The 25013-nt window shown below is 39.7% G+C and overlaps 4 protein-coding genes across 5 annotated transcripts in view; 2 read left to right on the top strand and 2 right to left on the bottom strand.

Moving 5' to 3' along the window:
- The first annotated feature begins 2136 nt into the window (after positions 1 to 2136).
- LOC146616933 (triadin-like) overlaps positions 2137 to 25013 on the top strand; it is a 37986-nt gene continuing 15109 nt past the window's right edge. The window contains exons 1-3 of one of the 2 annotated variants that reach the window (XM_085371858.1): positions 2137 to 2498; positions 11055 to 11113; positions 24365 to 24563. In XM_085371858.1, the coding sequence (XP_085227984.1) occupies positions 24377 to 24563 (187 nt within the window). In that variant the 5' untranslated portion in view covers positions 2137 to 2498; positions 11055 to 11113; positions 24365 to 24376. The remainder of the gene's footprint in view (positions 2499 to 11054; positions 11114 to 24364; positions 24564 to 25013) is intronic. The other variant, XM_085371857.1, reaches the window with a different exon arrangement.
- LOC146616936 (uncharacterized) lies at positions 12955 to 16366 on the top strand. Its single transcript, XM_085372891.1, has 7 exons — positions 12955 to 14274; positions 14577 to 14724; positions 15073 to 15216; positions 15330 to 15434; positions 15544 to 15638; positions 15865 to 15869; positions 16163 to 16366. Exons 1-7 carry the CDS (start codon positions 14133 to 14135, stop codon positions 16364 to 16366), a joined length of 843 nt encoding a protein of 280 aa, XP_085229017.1. The 5' UTR covers positions 12955 to 14132.
- Positions 17883 to 20060, bottom strand: LOC146616935 (G2/M phase-specific E3 ubiquitin-protein ligase-like). Its single transcript, XM_085372890.1, has 5 exons — positions 20048 to 20060; positions 19874 to 19972; positions 19517 to 19671; positions 19269 to 19397; positions 17883 to 18047 (listed from the first exon to the last, which is right to left on the bottom strand). The coding sequence occupies exons 1-5, from the start codon at positions 20058 to 20060 to the stop codon at positions 17883 to 17885; spliced, it is 561 nt and encodes a 186-aa protein (XP_085229016.1).
- LOC146616934 (uncharacterized) lies at positions 20090 to 20907 on the bottom strand. Its single transcript, XM_085372889.1, has 3 exons — positions 20610 to 20907; positions 20308 to 20505; positions 20090 to 20217 (listed from the first exon to the last, which is right to left on the bottom strand). The coding sequence occupies exons 1-3, from the start codon at positions 20905 to 20907 to the stop codon at positions 20090 to 20092; spliced, it is 624 nt and encodes a 207-aa protein (XP_085229015.1).

The raw sequence follows: 25013 nt of genomic DNA, 5'->3' as shown, positions 1-25013 counted from the left end.
ATATAAATGCCACTTGTTTTGCACATATTCAACTCTGTATATTTTATATATTTTATTATTATTATTATTATTATTATTATTTTTTTTTTTTTTTACTATTTAATTTGTAAAAATGTGTATACACACACACACACACACACACACACACACACACACACACACACACGTAGGAAAATATTTAGTATACACATCCAGAAATGCATACACTATTATATATTGTACATATATTTATTAGTTTCAGGTTGGCCATTCTTGTATTTTGCTCGTTTGTGTTGTTGTGTTTGCACATCTCTGTTGCTTGTGGGGCTCGCACACAAGAATTTCACTCGCATGTGCTGTGCCAGTGTGCCTGCACATGTGATGTGACAATAAAAGTGATTTGATTTGATTTGATTTGGATTCATACTCTTGGAGTTTTAAAAACTAACTGATTTTCAAGCTCTTGTGAATCAAGTATCGTGTTCAATTTCCCTAGTACCTGAGTTTTTGTATTTATATTCCTAGTCCTAAGTTCCTTGTTTGATTTAGTTAGTTCTCTTTTGTCTATCTTGGTCTCATCTCTGCGCGTCAGTTTGGCCTCTGTGTTGGTTTCTCTGTCTGTCTGTGTCTGGTCTCCAGCTCAGTATTTGTTTACCTTTTTCTCGGTGTCAAGTCTGCATTTCTGTTTCCTTGTTCGGTTATTTCCTGCTTTACTTTGGCAGGCTATGTTCACGTGTCTGTCCTTGTCTCATTTGTCAGTCATTTCCACTGGACTCAGTCTGCTTCTCCAGTCGTGTCTCCGTGTCTGCTCTCTGTGCCCTGTTTCTGTGGCTGTCTGGTGAATCTTGTCTCCTGTCTGTTTGTGTATTCCTCCCTGTGTGGCAAATTTGTATATTTGGAGTCTGGGTCTCTGTCTATGTTTATTTCTTGTCTTAATTTGATAGTCTGTCATCCTGTGTGCGTTCTATTCAGTTTTGCTTCGCCTGTCTCCTTAGTCTGATGTAGTTCACCTGTGTCCCTGGTGTGTTCCATTTCCCTGATTACCTTGTGTGTATTTAAGCCTTTAGTTTCCCTCTGTCTCTTGCTGTGATCTCCCTCTATGCTGTTACAGTTTTTGGCAATAAAGCTGAGTTTAAGCTAAAGTCCTGTCTTCAGTATGCAGACTAGAGAGTCCATAATTGAACCACCAACCTTCCAGTTGGTGGATAGCCCACTTTTCCTCCTCAGTTACGAATGACCCCCCACCCGATCCAAAAAGACTCAACATACAGTGTTGGCCTAACTTTTTGTGATACATCTTACAGAAGAAAGAACACGTGTGTTTGTGTGTGTTGTGCCTTCTCTGTGTGCCCTACATTTAAAGCAGTCCAGTCCAATGTTAACACCAGCTGCTGTCTGTATCTCTAATTATAGCCTCTGCAGTACAGGCTCACAGGGCAAAGCTGGGGGGGGTCAGGTTACTCCTTCTGAAAGCTCTCGCAAGCAGACACAAGCATACACACACATCCTTGTTTAAACTGGGCCTCCAAAAAACAGTGTCTGACAAGGCCTAAAATCTCACATGGGGCTCAGCTAGGTATTTATTCACTTATTTACTCTTCACTTTGACCTCCATTTGACAAGCCTGGGCACTGAGGAGGAAACATGTTTCCCCTGGAGCAAGTCTGGGAAAGGCTGGGAAATTTAGAAAGTTTAAAGTTTTAAGTGCTTCTGTTTTCTTGAAGTTCTTGTCAAGGGCACACAGTGAATCTGCTTGGACCCCTGAGAATCTTGTAAAATGTACTTTTGTCAGTGTTATCGAGGAACCACCAAGCATTTAATCATAATAGTACTACTTAATTCAATTTGCAGATGTAAAGGAATTGTCTTTATATTTGTTTACAGTTAGGAAGCCAGTGTGGGTGAAATGAGGTGAGGAAATGGGCCTCTCAGAGGAAACACTGATGAAATATCAGCTGTTCGCTGGTGATTAATAAGCTCTGTGTTTCTGGGATATGTGAGTAGGAGACTTTTAGACCTTCATCTCTTCACTGTATTCTCTTCCTGCCTTTTTCCTTGTTCTTTAAATCTTTTGTTCCTTTTACACCCTTTCTACATTCCTTGCTCCCTCTCTCTCTCCCTTCCCTATCTGTCTATTTTGGACCCTCAGAGGGGCTGGGTGACTCTCAGTGGGTCAAACTCCGTCTCCCTGCTTCTTTCTATCAGTCTCTCCCTTTCTGTCCCACTCTCTCCAGCACTGAAATCTCAGAAACCTCGCCCTGGTAACTTTTTGGGACACAAAACTTAGTTTCTTGGATTTTATCCCAGTTTCACGCCACTTGTGGGAAAGTTTTTGTGTATTTTTAGACCCGCTGTGATCTGGCTTAAGACAATTTAATGTGTTTTTCTCATAATCGACTCGGGTTAAAAACAGGACTTGACAAGGAGTTACATACTTGTTTCTATGGTAACACAGCATTCCCAGAGCCCTTGAAGGACTGAAGATTATCAGTGAACATCCAGCAACTTCAAAGACTAAGGTACTTTAAAAATCCATTTCACTCTTTTAAAACTTATAAAAGTAATAAATTCAAAACAGAAATGTGAGTGTTTGCAATCCACCCAGTTACTCTTTTTTTTAATTGTCATTTAAAATAGATATTAGGTAACTAACAGCCAGTGAGATGGCGCTATTAATAACATGGAGAACCATCTGGGCCATATCTCTTATGTCACTGTTTCCTCTTGAGGTTTTGAAGGGACCACAAATGGTCTTTTAAACTGAGGGTCAGTTTAAAAATGTGTTTTTGACATTGTGATTAGACATTAGTGGCTGTACAAAAGTCTTGAGACAACCCTCATTCCTTTTAATTTTGAATTATAGGAAAATGGGAAATATGTGCGGCTGGAAAATGGGAAGTATGTGCACACATGAGGTGTAGACTATAAGACTCCCATTTAGATGCTATTCATTGGTGTTGGTGATCGTGCCACAGCTGGATAGAAAAACAAACAATGAACACTATCAGTCATGGATTCTTCACCTTCACCAAACAAATTTCAGCCACAAATCATAACAGAGCCTCCATCATGTTTTACTGATGGCTGGGTTTACCACTCCTTGGGACCTGTTACCACTGATTTTCACTCTAAATCTTATGTAATTTCGTGTCCCTCAGCCTTTCCTCCCTATTTCACTTCCTTAAGAATTGTTTCTTGATAGTCTCCCTTCCATTGAAACCATTTCTGGTCAGGATTCAGTGAACAGTAGATGGATCAACTGAAGCCCCAGATTAATCTCTCAGGTCCTGTTTTGGGGTTTTGCTGGATATTTTCCTATTTCTTAAGGGCACGACTGTTTCTCTGTTGTAGACAGATTTTACTCGTGATAGTTTTTCTTATCCTCCACTTGTCCAGTTTCCTCAAATCTATTAAGGACAAACTGCACACCATGCAGAAGTATAGCAAGTTTTCAGGTAATAGCTCTTTAGGAGTCCCCTTGTTGGTACAAAAATACTCTCATATATCTGGCAGACTGTGCTATCTTTGTCATTTTCTGTAGTTTCAATGAAAAAATGCAAACAAACTATGCATTTTTCTAACAGGCTGCTACTAACAAAGTGCCTAAAGAGACACATTAAAATTTATCCTTTGCTAAGTTGTCTTTTATAGGTCGACACAACACTGCTTCATCCTTTTACTGAGGTGTTTTTTGATCCTTGAATAATTCATTGTCAGTGTTAAGTGGCTCAACAAACATAAGAAACTTTGTGAAAACGGTCTGGTACAAGGACTAGAGTGAAAAAGCATGAAAAAACAGAAAAACTTTGAAAGACCTTCTGAAAGCCTTGAGACCTACTGCTCAAGACTGCAAGTAAAATTACATTAAATTTCTCCTTCATGACTTAATTCTATATGATGACCAGTTGCTCTCTTTCTGCATGGATGTAATGATATTGAGCACTTACCTGTAATTCCAAAACCAACGTGTCTAAAAACTATAAAGTGTCCTAAATGTACTATGCTTTGAAATTAGCAGTTGGCAAAGATAGAAAACCACAACCACTGTCAGCACAAAATCTAGTGAAAAAGCAACTTTTTTGCTCAGTACTGTTGTTAGGACCATAATTCATCCTATATGCCCCCATTAAACCTGTACCTACCAACCCTTTTCACTTGTGACCCCCTTAAAATGGAGCTACGTGTGTTATTTATTAAAGCCTGCAGAGTTCAAAGAATCGAAATTTCCAAAAGAAAGGAAAAAGATATATTCCCCTTTCTTTCTTTCAAAGCATCTTGGGGTCTCTCTAACATGTCTTCGTATCCATAGGGGGTCCTGAACCCCAGGTGGGGAACAACTGCATTTGAAAACACTCGCTCTGATGTTGAAACAATTGCCTTTCTTCTTTCTCACGCTTTACTCTTTTTCCTGTTCCTCTGTGCCATCAAATAACTTGTAAAATAGAATAAAGAGAAAAGACTCACATATAAATAACTCTTCATTTATCGTGCCCAGAAACTGAACCACATGTGCAAATATATTTTCACCTCCATGCAGTAAATCCATGATAATTTTAGGAACTTATCATCCTGATAACAAGCATTTATCAGTGGTTTGGGTTGTATTTGGTGCTGTATATCAAAGTAACGAGGACAATAATGCAAAAAAAACCCCCAAAAAACCCTGCATTCACACTCATGAACATCTGGGCTTTCCTGATGAGATAAACCGTCATTTGACGGTGAAATAAAAGCAGCTCAAAACTGGAAACATTACTAGCAAGTTTACTTTGTAAGCAGTACTGTGCTGACTCCTCCTTACAGCATTCGGTGACTCAGAGTTTTGACCAAGCTGTTGTTGTCTTTCATTTGCCCTTTCATTTGCCAGTTAGTTGTCGGCACCCACATTGTTCTAATTCTGCTCATTCCTTTGTCGTGGAGGAGGAGGCAGCACCAGTCGGCCATTGTGTGTGTGAGTGCAGATCAAGCTCAGAGCTCGAGGGTAACAGCAGGTGGGCTGGGTCGTCTGTATTTGAAGGCGGATATATACACGCAGAGTGCATTACATTTCTTTCTCTTTGGTGCATTTCTCAGATCAGAAATGTTCAAAAACAGTTTGTTGTTGTGAAAGCAGTTTCTTTATCTTCTGAATGCTTTTCCCAGTTGGTGTAAATTATTATTCATGTCTGCTGTATTAATTGGGTACGGTAACCAAGATGTATTATACATGCTGGCAGAACTGTGCAGTCGCCTCAGCTATTTTCATCTTCTTTCTTTAGCTGCCACAGCTGACCATCTTCCTCCACCTCACCCTATCCCTAGCATCCTCCTCTGCTACACCAGCCTTCTGTATGTTCTCCACATTCATGAATCTTCTCCGTGGTCTTCCTTTTTTCCCATTTTTGCCTGGCAGCTCCATGTTCAAAATCCATTCCCCTTAAGTTGCAGTCCGTTTGGCCTCTCAGGGCCACCGTATGTTCTGCTCAGTGACCCGGGTGTGGGCCAAGCTTTGTCCGTCCTATGGATGGTCTCGTATTTGAATCTAGAATAATTTGGTATATAGTGGAGTTCATGGTCATCTCAATAACTGCAAAGTGACCAGGTCCTTTGGCTGGAAAACCAACCCAAAATATCACCTTTCCACCACCATGCTGGACAGTTGGTGTGGCGTGTTTGTGCTGGAACGCTCTGTTTGGTGTTCATCAATGTTCAGCGATGTACATTTTAGTCAAACATGTCCGCTTTAGTGTCATCTGTCAAAAGACAGATTGTTACAGAAGTTCAGAAGTGGTTTCTTAGGATGTAGCTTCACAAACCTAAGCCATGCTGCCATGTTCCAAAACATGTTCTCCTGGGAATAACTGACCCTCGTAGAGTCTGAAATGTAGCTTTTCAGCTTTTTGTCCACTTCATTGAAGATGAGAAACTGTCTTTGACTTGTGAATGATCTCTCTTACAGTAAAACAATGGAGATCAAATTGCCTGAAAATTGTTTTATAACCCTTCCCACATTGATCGGCCGCAACAATTAATTCTTTACGACCAGTGCTGTTGTCTCTTCTCCCTTGCCTCATGTTAACACACACCTGAATGCTCCAGACCAGGGCTGCCCAATCCCAGTCCTCAAGAGCTACTATCCTGCAGCTTTTAGATGCATCCCTACTCCAACACAGCTGAATCAAATGGTTTGATTACCTCTTCAGCATGCCATCATGTTTGGCAAAGGCCTGATAACAAGCCATTCATTTGATTCGGGTGTGTGGGAACAAGGATGCATCTAAAAGCTGCAGGACGGTAGCTCTCGAGGACCGGGATTGGGCACCCCTGCTCCAGACCATCAAACTACCAAAACATCTGCTTTTATAGAGGTGCTCACACTTGCTGATGGACAATTAATCAAGTGCATTTATTAGTGACTGTTACTTAATTCCTATGGAAGCAGTCAGGGTGTACTTGGCTTTTCACTCACTGCTCCTGCAGTGAGGTTTAGTGTTGGTTCAGTAAATAATGACACAGTGGAATATGTCATGTGCTGCTGTTCATCTGTGGTTTTATTTACATCATTTTAAGACCTGACTAAGGATCACCTAGTTTTTTAACGAAGTCCTCATACTGTACAGTGGGGCAAAAAAGTATTTAGTCAGCCACCGATTGTGCACGTTCACCCACTTAAAATGATGACAGAGGTCAGTAATTTGCACCAGAGGTACACTTCAACTGTGAGAGACAGAATGTGAAAAAAAAATCCATGAATTCACATGGTAGGATTTGTAAAGAATTTATTCGTAAATTAGGGTGGAAAATAAGTATTTGGTCACCTCAAACAAGGAAAATCTCTGGCTCTCACAGACCTGTAACGTCTTCTGTAAGAAGCTTTTCTGTTCCCCACTCGTTACCTATATGAATGGCACCTGTTTGAACTCATCATCTGTATAAAAGACACCTGTCCACAGCCTCAAACAGTCAGACTCCAAACTCCACCATGGCCAAGACCAAAGAGCTTTCGAAGGACACCAGGAAAAGTATTGTAGACCTGCACCAGACTGGGAAGAGTGAATCTACAATAGGCAAGCAGCTTGGTGTGAAAAAATCAACTGTGGGAGCAATCATCAGAAAATGGAAGACATACAAGACCACTGATAATCTCCCTCGATCTGGGGCTCCACGCAAGATCTCATCCCGTGGGGTCAAAATGATCATGAGAACGGTGAGCAAAGATCCCAGAACCACACGGGGGGACCTGGTGAATGACCTGCAGAGAGCTGGGACCAAAGTAACAAAGGTCACCATCAGTAACACACTACAACGGCAGGGAATCAAATCCCGCAGTGCCAGACGTGTTCCGCTGCTGAAGCCAGTGCATGTCCAGGCCCGTCTGAAGTTTGCCAGAGAGCACATGGATGATACAGCAGAGGATTGGGAGAATGTCATGTGGTCAGATGAAACCAAAGTAGAACTTTTTGGTATAAACTCAACTCGTCGTGTTTGGAGGAAGAAGAATACTGAGTTGCATCCCAAGAACACCATACCTACTGTGAAGCATGGGGGTGGAAACATCATGCTATGGGGCTGTTTTTCTGCCAAGGGGACAGGACGACTGATCCGTGTTAAGGACAGAATGAATGGGGCCATGTATCGTGAGATTTTGAGCCAAAACCTCCTTCCATCAGTGAGAACTTTGAAGATGAAACGAGGCTGGGTCTTCCAACATGACAATGATCCAAAACACACCGCCCGGGCAACAAAGGAGTGGCTCCGTAAGAAGCATTTGAAAGTCCTGGAGTGGCCTAGCCAGTCTCCAGACCTCAACCCCATAGAAAATCTGTGGCGGGAGTTGTAAGTCCGTGTTGCTCGGCGACAGCCCCAAAACATCACTGCTCTCGAGAAGATCTGTATGGAGGAATGGGCCAAAATACCAGCTACTGTGTGTGCAAACCTGGTAAAGACCTATAGTAAACGTTTGACCTCTGTTATTGCCAACAAAGGTTATGTTACAAAGTATTGAGTTATATTTTTGTTATTGACCAAATACTTATTTTCCACCCTGATTTACGAATAAATTCTTTACAAATCCTACCATGTGGATTCATGGATTTTTTTTTTCACATTCTGTCTCTCACAGTTGAAGTGTACCTCTGGTGCAAATTACTGACCTCTGTCATCATTTTAAGTGGGGGAACTTGCACAATCGGTGGCTGACTAAATACTTTTTTGCCCCACTGTATATGAAACCTTATAATTCAAAGACTATATACCACGACTCTATGCACTGCTGCAGTGGTGAATACTCATTTTAAACTAATGCATATGAATCTAAATATCAGGGTCATACAAAGCTGTTCTAGTTGAGTCCAAGAATAATGTTATTGAATTTAAAAATGAGCAAGCAGGTCCCATTTAAGTCTAATTCAGGAAATAAACCAAAGCAAGTGAGGAAAATTAAAAGGGAAAAGGTTGCAGACTGTGACACACAGTTTGACAGAAACTTTCAAACACAGAGGAAATAAACTTAATTAATACATTTAGTAGCAGAACAGTGAAGTGGATCTTTGCACTGTGCAGGTTTTCCCCTCTACCTGCTGCAGGAGATTTTGACTGCTCTCCAGTCCTTCTGTCATTGTAACATTGTTGCTGTTTTAGTTGCTGCAAATCAATATGTTGGCCCGACTAACTGTTGCCAAGGCTTCGCTTGATCAATGGTCGGCCTTTACATCACGCGCACGCGCTCTCAGCTCAGCTTCTGAAATAACACAGACGGCAGCTGTTGTTCACCAGATCAATGCTCAGCTTTCTCGAATCAGACGAACACAAAAATGTGCATTAGGTTGTGAGTGGGTAGAATTATGTTAAATTGATTTTGCAACTTGTTAACTGAACGCTGCAAAAGAAAGGTCAGCCCGAGACCAGCTACCGAATCTTAACATTTTACTTTGTGAACCCCATGCTGAAAAAAAGAAAGAATTGAATGTGTGAAAAATGAAAAAGATAGCACAGCCGTGACATATTATTTTTGTACAAACAAGGTGATTCTCAAAGAGCTGTTAGTTGAGACTTGATATATTGCAGCATGGTGTGTGTCCACTTAACACTGACCTGTGAATCATTCAAGCAAAAAAAAAAAAAAAAGGACCTAACTCAACAGATGAATCAGTGTTCTGCCTGCCATAGAACAGACAACTGAGCAAAGAGCCAATTTTAAATTGGATCTTTAAGAACTTTGTTATTTGCAGCCTATCGCATGGCGTGCACTATGCGCTTAAAAAAAATTAAGGAAACTGGTCAAGTGAAGCACAAAAGAAGGCAGGCCTACAAACAGCTGATGAACAGTATCTTCAAGTCTCAGGTCTTAAACAAGAGCTGAGAGATGCATCTGGACCTTCAGTTGATCCACCTTCTGTTTGTCAAAGCCATCAGAAATGGCTCAGTGGAGGGATGGCTGTCAAAAAACCATTCTTAAGGAAGGGAAATAGGGAGAAAAGACAGAGGTATGCTAAATTACAGAAGAACTGGACTGAAAATCAACAGACCGATTCATCCAAAGTTGAAATATTTGGTTCAAATCGCCAGGTCAGGAGGGAGGTCCAACAGTGAGATCACAACCGCCTATAGCATGGAAAATAGGATGAAGACTCTGCGATGGTTTTGAGCTGCATTAGAGCCAGTGGTGTTGGGGAGTTTGTTGCTGGATTTCAATCCATCATACAATACCCTTTAGAAACTGTCGAGTTGGAAATGGCTTCACTTTCTTAGGATGACAATGATCCGAAACACGCTGTCAATGCAGTAAAAGTGGATAAAAGAACACACAATATAACACTATCGGTCATGGATTGGCCACCTCGGAGCCCAAACCTCAAAATTTGTGAAGCAGTTTGGGATGATCTTGACAGAGAACAGAACAAAAGGAAGCCAACATCCAAAGAACAGCTTTGAATCTCCTTAAAGAAGCCTGGAGAAGGACAAATGTGGTAATACTAAATCTTGACTTTCAAGCCCATTAGATTTGTCCAGTTTGCCTTATATACAGTATTTCCACAAATGTCTACACATGCTTCAATACATCAGAGCACCTGTTTCCCATTTTCTTTGCAAAATATCAAGAAATAATAGCTGCTACTTTATAGAGTACAATGTAGCCCAGATACCCACGTGACTGGGTTTAACTCATCAGAAGAAGAAAGTGGAGAAATAACATGGGTATGCATTTTGCCTTGTGGTACATTCATTATGTAATAAGAGGACAGCAAAAACATTGTCACCACTCTATACTGAGTTTAAATTAATTGGCATCAAAGGTGAGAAACAGCAGCTGATTCTCTTAATGAGACTTTCATAATGAATGCTTAAACCAGACCTGCACAAAGCACGCAGCACTCACATGGATCTGCATCCTTCAGAGTCTAATTAAAGAGAAGGATACAGAGCAGTTTCTTCAAATCTCTCCTTTCATATTAGCAGATACGCCGTGTGAGAGGCAGGCGCAGAAAGAGGGGAGAGAAAAAAAGAATCATCCCAAGCGCCACATAATGAACACAAACAACCTAACATGGGCATGTAATCATGTTACTGGAGCGCGGCCCCCGCTGCCATACAGTGATGAAAACTTTGTTTAGAGAAGTAATTTGTCTTGAAGCGCCGATTTTGGAGCAGGGATGTAATCGTCTTATCTCTTCTCTTTGTCTCTCTCTTCCTCGTCTTTCTGTCGCTCTGCCCCTCTCCTCCTCATGCAGCTTGTGTTCATCCTGACGTAGAAAAACAAAATGCTGCATAAATAAACACCTGCTGCGCATTGAGCTGCTAACATCAATGCCACAGACGTGCCAGTTACTCTGTTATATTGAGCACAAATTGACAGTGCGGGTGCAGTGAATTTGTGGTGGTAACATATCTGCACAATGTCACATAACACACTTAGCAACTCCTGTAACCAGCATTCACTGTCAGTTTAGGACCACAAAACATTTAGCCCTCCAACGCTCCAGAGGTTTGTGTGGTTTTTAAAATGCTTGAAACATCTGTTTTAATGCTAATTGTCATTTAATATCAGATTATTTGTTTCTGTTAAACGTTGCTTTAAAACCTTGGACGCCTCTTAGGAAAACTACCCTAACTTCGCTGAAGTCACAGAAGAAACGTTTTTGGTAAACTACAGTCGGTAAGTAAGTTAGAACTGAGCGTTAACTAGGTAACGGTTTTGTCATCACTTAATATTTATGGATACACTTATATGTACATCTTATTATATTATTATTTAACAAAACTCCCTCTTCTTCAGCCATATTTTTGATTGTTATTTCAATGCATTCTACGGTGGCCCTGAGAGGTCAAACACACTGCAACTTAAGAAAACACAAGCAGATAATAAAAGATAAAATAAATATATAAAATATGAATAGAACACAACTGGAATAGAAAAAAAATGCTTCACAAAAAAACAATAAAAACACCCTACAAAATACAGCAGAAGTGTTTTTGTGGAGACAATAATGTTACAGAGCAGCTGCAGAAGTGACAAGCTAACAGTAAACGGCTAATAGCAAACATGTATCTACAGTATTATATGCGTCGTGTGATTAAAACAACAAACATTATCCACATCTTTTTCTCCCTCACAACACCGATGAATCCTTCACTTTGTTTAAGTGTGTCATCATTCTAATGTTTCCATTTCTATCATTCTGCAGCTGGTCCGTCACGTTATTGCTTCCCCCAAAAACACTTCTGTTGAGTTTTGTAGGCGTTCTCAGCATTTTTCTATTTTCCTGTGTTTCCTTAAGTTGCAGTGCATTTGAACTCACGTTTCGAGCTTTTCATGGTCACTTTACACTTAAAAGAAGCAATTTGTTGCACATCTATATTAAATAGTAGCACAGTAGTGCTATTTACATTTACTTTTAGCCAGAGTTTGGAGAGAATGGCTGAAGAACTGTTTATCTTCTCTTGAATATAATACACTTAAATACTTTTTGCTTTGTGGTGCTTGTACTCAAAATGAATGAGTTGCCCTAACTTAGTCACCTTAAACGAGCTGTACTTAGTTATTCAAAGGCAGCGAGTTTGCATAATTTGTTCAAGTTCTGGAAACTAATCGCGTTTTATACTGTAGTGCCCCAAAAAACATAACTCATCAGCATATGTCTCACTGAAATTATGCTCCACTTACGGTATTCTTAAAATAAATAAATAAAAAAACATGAAATTGAAATTGAAATTATTTGACATGTTATTCATGCCATGCTGGAATGAATCACTAGATTTCTCACTATTGTAATGCCTTCTTACAATCCAGAAAGCCTAGCTAGGACTCACACATATATTGTAATTTGCTAATAAATAACAAATGATTGTCATGTACACTGCAAAACACAATGGTTACACTGAGCAATGAAAGTCTGTGTAAGTACTCTTCACGAATTAACAGACAAAGCTTACATTAAATTTATATAAATAAATAACAGACATTAAAAAATACATTAAATAAATTAAATAAAGAATTGAATCAAAATATAAAGTGTGTTAGTTCAGCACTATTACAATGATACGACTTTGAGAATGCATTTTTATATAAAATTATATTATATTGTGTGCAAATTTGCCAATGCACAGGCCAATATTGTTCAGTAATCAGTCGGGGATTCAGTAACTTTACACTGAATGGGTTTTGCAGTGATGCTTTAAATTTTTTAAACATTCTTGCAAGTATTTCAATGCCCATACCTATGGAACTCCAAAGTGTTCAAAATTAAATAAATAAATAAGTCATGATGAAATAAATAACTATGTGAATAAATAAGACACAGATATGTAATGTGAGAATGATATTGTGAAATAATTGAACACATTTTGAAAAAAAGCTCATTATTGTGAAATATATTGCATTCTGCTATAAAAATTTACTTGTTATTGTGAAATATTATTTCATGATCATTATTTTTCACAATAACAGAGATTATTCCTGAGGTATTTTATTTATTCCCAACCGTTTTTAATCCAAAATGTCCTTTTTTTCAAAGTCAGTCTTTATTTCAAAATCCCGTTTTTCCCAATGGCCTATTTATTTCATAATGCGACTTTTCAGCAGAATGACTTTGTCTGTCAATCAGTGTGAGTGGGCTTGACCTTTGCGCCTATTGGCTGATCGTTTACTATCGACTAGTTTTCCTGGATACCTGCTCCGCGGACGGCTGCTACAGGTAGCAAAAACGTGCTAGGTCAAAAGTCACGGAGGATGGCGGACTGGTGTGAACTTCAGTCAATTCTGCTCATTTTAGCAGATCAGATAGAGAGGGATCATTTACCTGTAGATACTGTTTTGAGTCGTTTAGATGATGTTTCTGAAATGCTTGGGATGATAATTGCTCTTCAAGATGTTAGCATCGATGACACCATTGTCGAAAGTTTAAGATCAATTCAGCACCGTGTTCGTTTGGAATACGCCGAGGAAGAACAGTCTTCAAATGTTGGTCGTCCACGTCTTGAAATCCCGGCTGCAGCACTCAGGACTTTAGTGCTGTCCGGTATAACCATCGGGGTAATTGCCGATATGTTTTCTGTGTCTCCGAGCACAATTAGGAGGAGAATGACGGAGGAAGGTCTAAGGTAAGTTTATGCTGTAATTTAACACCTGTGTGAGTCTGTACACAGCATTATTTAGATGTTGACCTTAATTATGACGTTTGATATTGAAATATTATCGCTTACTTTTTTATTGTGAATGTCTAAAATAAGCGTGGCAGCTACGGCTAATGCTATCGGCGCCATCTTGTTGTTGAGACACGTTTAGCTGGCGCAGTGTTAGCTGTTAGAGTGTGTTAACTCGGAGACTTGGCGGCAGTGGAACCTGTAGGAACCTTTTACACAGAGTAAACCCACCAGCTTTCCACAGTCTACTTACTTATCACATCTTGGTAGACAGCAGGGTCATTAGTGCTTTAAATAGTACATAGTTGAATGTTTCATTGCTGTTTGCAGCTAATTGTTCTCTGATAACACATAACAAAGTTGATGTTAAATAGCAAGTTTATTGAAATGGTTTTGTCTATTACAGCAGCGTTTTAAATATCATACTTTCTCTGGTGTCTTCAGTAAAGCTAAAACAAGAATACATTTACGTCCTTGGTTCTTTCAGGAAAACGTTTTGTTGAGACTTGCTGTTATACTAAAAAAAAAAAATTATGTGCAGAAAATCTGATAGGTATTCTTCTATTGGGAATGAGGACTTGGATGCAAAAGTGCTGGACATTCAGCGTCATCACCCAAATGCCGGCTGCAGAATGATGATGGGACATCTACGATCCAGAGGCATACACATTCAAAGTAAGCTGATATTGTTTGAATATCCAAACACCAGTTTCTGGCCCAGAAAGCATGTGTCAGTGTAGCCATGATGTGATATTATAATGTAGGCATCAAAAATGACTAGGCATGTTCGCATCACTGTTATGCAGTTATGTTCCTGTTTGAACCAGTTTGTACATGATTCTCTGTCCCTAGTAAATCTGTACAGCACCTGGATACTTACCTGAAGCAATGAAGATCTGTCTCATAAGCATTACAGTGTTTACAATACAGTCTTTTTGTAGTTGTTAGTACTAAGACATGATCTGTTTGTTAATCAGGATTTCGACTGATGGATTCAATGAGACGAGTCAATCCAGAAGGGGTCATGATGCGACGGTTATCTATTCAGACTGCAAGGCGTCGTCAGTACAGTGTACCAGCACCAAATCACCTTTGGCATATCGATGGAAATCATAAACTAATTCGGTCAGTACTTGCATCACCTTTTCCCTATTCCATTGAAGTAACAGAATGCATGTATAAAATTGTAAAATGAAGCCTTGAGTTTGTAAATGTCATCTTAAATGCTGTCATATAAGGCCATTTACAGGATTTGCTATAGTCATGTCTGAGGCTTTACATTATGCATGTGATTCCTTGCACTACAGATCTTTCTGTAAAGTGTTTAAGTTTCCCTTCTATTATTTCTTTTACATTCCTGTTATAACATGTTGTCACTTTATATGGAACTGAAATATTGGTCTTGCTTGTATGTAACTGGGGACATGACAATGTTTTTTCTTGTTTTGTTTTTTTTTAATTCTGCCTTGTCAGATGGAGATTTGTTGTCCATGGTGGGATAGATGGTTTTTCTAGGTTAATTGTCTACCTTAAAGCTGCCACCAACAACAAAGCTACAACAGTTTTTGATGGTTTCTTGTCAGCAATCAGACAATATGGCATACCGTCAAGAGTCCGGTAAGAGGTGTTTAACAAATACAGTATGTCAGAAAACTCTGTATTGGACAGTAGTTATATTCAGATTGTTACTCTCACTGACTCGGATCAAAACTTCTCTACTTTTTTTCCAGGTCAGACAAAGGAGGGGAAAATGTGAAGGTTGCACATTTCATGGTGCAGACAATGGGGGAGAACAGGAACTCTCACATTACAGGCAGAAGTGTTCACAACCAGTGGTAAGGACAAGTAAATTGATGGCCTGTCTTACATTTTTTTCACACATGCAATTGTAATAAAACAAATGGTTTCTGAGCATAATTGACTGGTTTTCACTGTGTCTTATAGCATTGAGCGCCTGTGGAGGGATGTATATGAAAACGTCCTTGACCTTTTCTACACAATCTTCACCCAGCTGGAGATTCAAGGACTGCTCAACCCTGGTGAAGAAATTGACTTGTTTGCACTGCACAGATGCTTTTTGCATCACATTCAACATCATCTTCAGTCATTCCAGGAAGCATGGAATCAGCACGGACTCAGAACAGCAAACAACCATTCACCTCTGCAACTCTGGTTGCTGCACAGAAAGGAGGGACAAGATTTGTCACAGGTACATGACTATTTGATCCGTATTTGTTCTTCTATGTAAAACTCTACTATCTGTAGTTGAGGTGAGTTTATTTCTACTGTTCGAGTTGGTGTACCGAATATTTCTCCTGTAAGTGAAAATGTCTCTCAAGCCATTCTCTCCTTTTATTCCATCTGTCAGGTATAGATGGCAATACTTTAAACAAAGTTAAATTTGTTATACCTGAAGAGAACCAATCCTGACCTAGAATGGGTGAATGAATAATTATGCCTAAGAAACTCACATAGGCCCTGACAGACTCAATAAGTCCATCTAGGAACAGCTGCAGGAAACACCTCTTCAGTTTAGATTTAAAACATGTGCATGCTCTTTCAGGTTGATGAGGATTATGGTGTGGACTGGACAGGACCACATAATCACCGCCCATCAAATGAGATCACCATTCCTGAGATTCAGCTCCCACGTGCACTGAGTGAACGAGAGCTTGCTGTGCTACCAAACGTTTCACTCAGTCAAGCTTTGGATACCTACTGTGAAACTGTTCAGTCACTCAAACTTATGTGTGATACCACACCGTAAGTCTTCAAAGTAAGCAGGTGCAATATGTTCACACCCCTTTTTTAAGTTTCTACATCTATGGCTTTGTAGCTAATACTGACTCAAAACAGCATAACCAATTTCATTTTCAACAAAACAGTGAGTGGCTATAAAACAGGATTTGTTTTACACAGCTGTCACTTTAATAATAATAAAAATAAGTGATTTGATTTGATATTCATTTCTTGGATGTACAGTACCGGTACATGTCAACTCTGAGCAGATTTAATACAATGCACACGGTACAGTAGTATAAAATCTTAATGCAAATAAATTTTCCAGTAGCGAGAATAAAATAAACATAATGTGTAATTTATAATGTACAGTGAACAACTGATTTTGTTTTCTGAACTCTTTTTAATATAAACTGACAAAAAGCAATAAATGCTCACCTCTACTGTGTATTTTACACTGTCAAGTGTATTAAAGGAACTAGAACTCACTAGATTGTCCGTTTCTTTGAACACTGAATACAGTAATGTGATGCAAGAAAGAAAAATGGTCTAATCTTACCATGTGGTTATGGAATCAATCCTAAACCAGACCAAAACCTGAGTCAGTACAGTTGAGACACACCTCAATGTCCATCAGAAATGATTCATAGGTACAGTAGTGTGCAGGAAGACGTAGTACTTCAAAACAGGTGGAAGACTTTGGAAGACTGCTGTTGACCACTTCCACAGTCATTTCTCTCGGCAAGACTTCCCATCCTGTCCAAAACTTGATGAGGGCTTTTCGTTGTGCACAAGACGCTGCAATGGAACATTGTTTTGAGCTATAATGACATCCTATATTCATTATTTTGAGTCTTTTATGGAGAAATACCTTAAAAGATGAACAATTACATAAAGAGCACAAGACATTTTTGCCCCACTCAAATTGCTGTTGTAGCTGTCATAGATATTTTTATGGTAACAAAGCTAAAAGTAGTTACATACAATTATAATGCAACTGATAATGCCACCACTCTGTTTTTTATGTATTGCATGGAGGCAGTATGGAGCAAATAAGAAAACAAAATTATACTATAGTGTACTTTGTTAATGACCCGAGATCACTGGACTGTATGTAATTTACCAAAGTATAATCAGAGAAAACCAATAGCAAAATACCTATCGCAGCAGACTTACCATTTTCAATGAAGGACCGAAGGTAGCCTGCCACTCTGCATTTATCCTCAAGAGAGCATTCCTCTTCCTCCTCATCTTCATCTTCTGTGGCAGGCCACACTATCCTTTCTAGAATAGACTGCATAAAATAGTTCACCTTGGTTAATTTTTTCTCTTAAATGCTACAAGATAAAATAAGCTTAATTTGTCATTTTATATCTTTACTTATCTTGTAGTCTTAAGAGCGTCAGCAACATTAGGTGTATTTTTATTAAATGTAACCCAGCTGTTCGACTAGCCCAAGCATACAAAATAGTATATTGATGTTTTGTGTCAACAATTAATGTTCATCCTTCATAAATTAACCAAATACCTTTACTATTCAGATGTTAAAAGATGTGACCTGACTTTACCTCACAACAGGGAGCAGTCTCTGATTCCCTTGGTAAGAAAAGAGGAATGATGTCTGATCTTTCTGTCAGAAGCGGCCATACCATGGTCTCCTTAAGCCCTTTCCTCAGCTGCTTGACTTGACGGCTTGTTCGTGTTATGACCTACAACAGTGAGACCAAACCAAAACTGAAGTGTGAGTCCGTAAAGTAAAACACACTTTAAATGTTAAATACTTAAAGAACATCCACTGTACTGATAAAGCATTTCAAATGGCCTCCAAAGAGATTTTTTTAATGTACCGTAATTGTCGGGCTATAAGCCGCTACTTTTTGCACAAGCTTTGAACCCTGCGGCTTTTAGTCAGGTGCGGCTTTTCTATGGATTGTCCGTGATTTTCGTGATATCGTAAGACGATTTGTTTTGTTTGTTCCGCTGTTGTACGGCACTACGTTGCCTGGCGGAAGGATCGGGGTTCAAGAGTGGTATGTTGGTCACATGTCCATCCGCCAGGCAACATAGTGCCGTACAAGTAGCGCGAAAAACAAACTTCAAAGTAGCGCTACGCATTCAGCGGGAGGCGTGGATGACCAGCGGCGATAAACTTGCGAAAAGCAAGTTATGCTCAACTCCACCAGTGGATTCTGACAGCATGGAAAAGTGTGAAAACATCCACGATCACCAGCGGATTTCGAAGGGCTGGACTGCTGCATGATGAAGAGGAGGACACTGCCACGGCCCTTCTGAGGGTGTTCGACTCTGACACTGACAACGAGGATTTCTTTGGTTTTGAAAGTGACAACGAAGGAAAGAAGCTGAGAGTGGATGACGAAGCCACCCTGAGCCTGTTCGTTTCCGACACTGGAGGAGAGGACTTTGGTGGTTTTAGTGCGCAGGAAGAAGAGAAAGATGGTGGTGAATGACTGACTTTTCTTCTTGTTGAAGCCGTGTTGCTGCACCTGAGCCTGAAAGGTAGTCCGGATCTATTTTTCTGGTGTGCTGTAGGTTACTGTTATGTACTACATTTGTTACGCATTTATGAAGCACAGCACATGTGCAAATATGTACCCATAACTTGTTTTTCAAAATATTAATAAAAGGGGTGTGTCTCCAAACAGCCATCTCTTCCTGACAATTCGCATTGTGCATATTCTCTTACATATGATAAGTCAACATTGAAACACCTGCGGCTTTTAGTCAGGTGCGGCTAATGTATGTACAAAACAGGATTTTCCCCTGATTTTAGCTTGTGCGGCTAATATTCAGGTGCGCTTTGTAGTCCGGGAAATACGGTATATGAAAAATGTACTTATTCACATCCAAAGGTTTGATTTGCTTTTCTATTTAAAATTTACATTTATTGGGGAGAGTAAGTCCGTACTCACAGCGTGGAATAGCAGACGTTCATACAGCCACTTTCTATTGGTTTGTGTGACACCTGGCAGGTCCCAAGCCAGGGCTAGCTCGAGAACATTTCTTCGTTCCAGTTCTGTTAATTCAGCAGTGCCATCAAGCTAGGACAGAGGGAAAAAAATTAGTCAGTAGTAGGTACTGATGGCTATTCAATCTTGTCTCTAAATTTAATATTTAGTGAAATAGTAATTCTTTAAAATAATGGTACAAAAATGCAAACCAGCTGAATAGTGCTGCGGATATCAATGTCAGGGCAATCCTCAATCTGAACTGTAGCTGTTTCAGGTGAGCCACCAAAAAGGACATGGATGATTGCAGGACTTATACCAGACACACACGGTCCACCATGAATGAATGAATGTCCCATTATTCTTCCTAAGATCAAACATAATAAATTCACTTAGCCTAACATTGCATGGGGGTAAAGACAAACAGTTTTGTAACTGTATTCAATCTAGTTTTCATCTTTATGGTTACAGTTAGGATAATGTAACACAAGTAATGCTTTTTCCTTTAGTGCTGCACATGTATTATTTTAAATTACTATTCCTCTTATTTCTGTACATAACTTTCTTACCTGCCACCAAAAACATGTCACTCTCAAGCAAGGTCTGAGAAGTGGATGGAGTCAAGTGTTCTGGCTCACCGTCAAACAGTCTTGTAAGATCTGTGTTCCCTGAAAAGAGTACATCTAGGTTATGGTGAGTATGAGAAATCCAGGCAGTAATTTTAACACAATTAACTCATTTACATAACAAATACATTTTCTTTACATGAATAAATATTCTCTTATTTAATCCACTATACATGTGCCCAGTCTAGTTTCATACATACCAAAATTCAAATGCAAACCAGACTGTACTAGAGAAACTGCCTTTGAGAAGAAGAATCTCTTCACCCCTTCTCCAACAGCAACATCCCCTAAAAGGAAGAAGGAAAAAAAAAAACTTGTGAAGTTTCGGATTAGTCAGTCACTGGATTTCTAATGTTTTCACAATACAGAAAAAATACCTTCCAGTTTGCAGCTGACAGGGCCCGCCCACTCTACCTTTGGAGCTTTGTAGAGGGAGATAAGTGATCTCTGTTGATCCACAATACTTTCCCGCAAGTCCATTTGCAGGACTACTGCCTTTCTTGTCTCATACTTTGAAAGTAACTCGGACTTGTAGAGCCAGGCTGCTCTGGTTGCATCTTGTTCACATTTCCACTCTGAAAGGTACACATTTGTATGGATCACATGAATCAAAAGAAATAAAATATATGTATTTTTTGCCATTTGTCTGGTATCTTCCTAACTTAATTCCTGTCACTACCTGGTTTTTCCCCTAGAAGTGACTTTTCCTCATCTTGATGAGATGCATCTTCCTGCACTACCACCATATCACCTGACGATTGCTCTGCTCTTGCTGAGGTTATGGTGGATTCCAAGATGATACTATCTGGTTCCTCTACCCCGCAGGACAGATTCCAGGCATCACTGTTGCTACAGGATGGGACCTCTGACCTTGCTGTTGTACTACGAGTCTGCCTAGCCTGACTTTCAGTAACAGACTGAGGTTCAGCACCACTCAATGAACTGTGAGAGGGATTGGCAGAGATTTCAGCATCCATCACCAATATATACAAAGTGGACTTACTTAGTTTCCACACTATATACTAAAATATATAGAAAATCAAAGATGTTCCTTACCTTGTGCATTTAGTGATGTGGTTTTTCATTTTATTTAAAGGAATGTTAATGTCACAATTCAGGCATTTTGTGGGGGGTCCGTGTTGCTGGAGGGTTGTCAGGCTCTACAGAGAATATGGAGATAAAAATATATATATACATTTGGTGCATACTGTGATAAAAAATGTTTTGACAGTTCTGCAATCGCATTTGCCAACGTGAGAAGCAGAAACAAATTGTAAACACAAAATTACATATCTCCTTCTAAACCTTTTCTAAGAATTGCTTACATACACATTCAGAACCATTATTACTCATATGCAGTCATGTTTCTAACCAGCTGACAGCTAAAGTGATTTGACACATAGTTGAGCTTAGCTAGCCATTTGAACTAGTTTATTAATACTTGCAAATAACATATTCTGACCCTAGTCATTACTCACGTCTTCCAAATCAATACTTTTCTGCAGTGGCCTTATATAGATCAAAGCTTGTCCAATTCCACTCAATGGACTGCGGAGATATCGCACTGTATATCCAGTGTCTGGGCTTGGGATTGTGCACAGGTTACGGCTTCGTGTTGTACCAGAGATTCTCAGCAGTTCAAACCCTCCTGTGTCTTTAAGCTGAGGGAAGGTATCCTCAATCTTTGCCTTGACCACTTCTGGGTCATCATCCCTTCCTATAAAACACATTACTTGCTGTACATTACTACAAAAATGGTACATATAACAGTAAAAATGTAGTTAAACTGAATCTTGAAATATTAACAAATGACATGTAGCATCACCTTGGAATGAAATCCGTTTCTCTCCAAGTCCAGCTGCTGCTAGGTCAAATTTGACTGCTTTAGCTGGCACTGTGTCTGACATATGATCATGTAAACAGAAGAAGGTGTGTGTGTAAATGGAGCGGCATGCTTTCTTGGAAGAATGCGAGGTCAGAGATGAAAGTGGCGCTGAGGAAGGCCTCACTCTGTAAGGGGCAAACAGTCTTGCGACTTCAGCTTTAAAAAGGGAAAAACAATATTATAGAAAACATTCTAAAAGCTTAGATTAATTGCTACTTAATTTGCAAGTATTATACCCGCTTACAAAATCACTACATTGAACTAGAATTGCTTTATTTTCATTCACATAGATTACTTGACTTCCATATTAGCAGAGAAAATAAGACACTTTAAAACGACATGATTTAACTATTACCTACAACAATGTAAACAGTGATACAGACATACAGCAGCGATGCAGGTGGATGCTTCTCTGGTGTCCTGGATTGTTGATTACCTGACAGGAAGACCACAATATGTACGTCTCCCACAGTGTGTGTCTGACAAGGTGATTAGCAACACAGGGGCACCACAGGGGACTGTCCTCTCCCCCTTCCTCTTCACCCTCTACACCACAGACTTCAGCCACTGCACAGAGACCTGCCATCTTCAGAAGTTTTCTGATGACTCTGCGGTGGTTGGATGCATCAGCAGGGATGATGAGACAGAGTACCGGGCTGTGGTCGACTCCTTTGTCACGTGGTGTGAGCAGAATCATCTGCAGCTCAACGTGGCAAAGACCAAGGAACTGATCGTGGACTTCAGGAAGACCAGGAAACACTTGACCCCTGTTTCAATCCAGGGGGTCAGTGTTGACATTGTGGAGGACTATAAATACCTTGGAGTACACATTGACAACAAACTGGACTGGGCTAAAAACACCACAGCACTTTACAGGAAGGGCCAGAGTCGTCTCTATTTTTTGAGGCGACTGAGGTCCTTCAACATCTGCCAGAAAATGCTGAGGATTTTCTATGAGTCTGTTGTGGCCAGTGCGATCCTCTATGCTGTTGCATGCTGGGGGAGCAGGCTGAGGGTCGCAGATGCCAACAGACTTAATAAACTGATCCGTAAGGCCAGCAATGTTGTGGGGATGGAGCTGGACTCCCTCAAGGTGGTGTCGGAGAGGCGGATGCTGTCCAAGATAAAGACAATGTTGGATAACACCTCCCACCCACTCCATGACATGTTGGTCAGTTACAGGAGCTCGTTCAGTGAGAGACTGAGATTACCGAAAAGCACCACTGAACGACACAGGAAATCATTCCTGCCTGTGGCCATCTCCCTGTACAACGCATCCACTTAACACACTGTTTGCTGCTACAGCTACACATGTTTCTTTTCCAAATATTTATTTATAAGTGACTTATGTATGTATGTATGTATGTATGTATGTATGTATGTATGTATGTATGTATATATATGTATATATTGTACTATTCTTAGTTAGCGTATTGTCTGTCTTGTCTTAATGTTGGTTTAAAATGGAGCACTGTAACAAAAAATAATTTCCCCCAGGGATCAATAAAGTATTCTGATTCTGATTCTGATTAACCCAGAAGACGATTATCTTCTCTTACCTAATTTATTAAGTTCTTTGCTATGATAAAAACAGTATAAAAAATTTGTGACTGAACTGATTAAAAAGCTCATTTTTGGCAGACAGACTAACCAAGCAGTAATAACATCGTTACTTACCCTGAACAGCGTTTCGTGGAGTGGAGCTAGCTGTGATAGCGTTAGCGTTTGCTAACGTTAACATTGTGATGTTTTGATGAGAACTTGGACCAGGGACCGCTTCATCTCCAGTATGCTGCTGCAACACTCTCTCAGACTGAGGTGAAGACGTACAATCTAAGCGGTTAGCAACTTCTCTGAGTAACTCAGAAACGGACTTGTTTCCTGCAGCCATGCCCTTCACAAGAATTGATACACCTGTAACGTTATTCGCGCCCAGTGTTTTGCATTTGTCGGTGCCTTAAGTTTATCTTGAGCTGCATACTGCCGCCAGCTGCATAGGAGACGCATTGCTCCATTAAACCTAAATCGACAATTCATGTGCTATTACTTATGTCTGAGTAAAGGAGCAACCAATCACACGAGTGGCTCCGCCCTGTCTCTCTTGATTGACAGACAAAGTCATTCTGCTGAAAAGTCGCATTATGAAATAAATAGGCCATTGGGAAAAACGGGATTTTGAAATAAAGACTGACTTTGAAAAAAAGGACATTTTGGAATAAAAACGGCTGGAAATAAATAAAATGCCTCAGGAATAATCTCTGTCATTGTGAAAAATAAAGACCATGAAATAATATTTCACAATAATAAGTAAATTTATATAGCAGAATGGAATATATTTCACAATAATGAGCATTTATTTCAAAATGTGTTCAATTATTTCACAATATCATTCTCACATTACATATCTGTGTCTTATTTATTCACATAGTTATTTATTTCATCATGACTTATTTATTTATTTAATTTTGAACACTTTGGAGTTCCATACCAGACCCCCTTCAAACTCAAGTTTCCATCTCCTTCCTTCTCCTCTTTCCCTCTGCTCCCAGCTATCTTCACCAATGAGCAGTCAGACCAGCATCAGGGAGGTGGCCTCTCCATCTCGGCCCAATCAGAGGACATTTCTGGATGATGTCATATTAACGTTCACCTCACCAATGGCCTGGCTGATGGTCGTGGCCCTTATCATCACGTGGTCAGCAGTGGCTATCGTTTTGTTTGATCTGCTCGATTATAAAACTCTGGCAGGTAACGGCTGTTTACTTTTCTTCTTAAAAATCCCGAACTTAATTCAGCATTTTATTCTCATAATTTTATTATTTAACTATTTATTATTATATTTTATTATTAACTGTTATCATGATGTGTTTGTAATGTTTTATAATGCCTAATGACGCTTTCCTTCCACTCATCAATCACCCATTTTCCACATTTCACACTTCCATATTTCATCCGAGCATTTTCCAACAAGACTTCAGACATTTTTGAAGCAAACTTCAAAAGTGGACATCATTTTCACCGAGTCAAACTATGGGACACACACCATCTCCTTGTTGCTTTCACCACATGTGCCTCGACATGTGTGTGTTTTGCTTTAATGCCAGTTCTGTTCAGAGTAACGCGAGGTGTGTTTCCCATCTTCTTGACACATACTGGTTTAGCGAATGCATTTTCTCCTGTTCACATACTCAGTTAAAC

This window comes from Diplotaxodon limnothrissa, linkage group LG15 (assembly GCF_057381915.1).
Source record: "Diplotaxodon limnothrissa isolate DT_005_m linkage group LG15, D_limnothrissa_male_GT1.1, whole genome shotgun sequence".
Taxonomy (NCBI): Eukaryota; Metazoa; Chordata; class Actinopteri; order Cichliformes; family Cichlidae; genus Diplotaxodon; species Diplotaxodon limnothrissa.
This window is presented reverse-complemented; position numbering and strand designations above follow the sequence as displayed.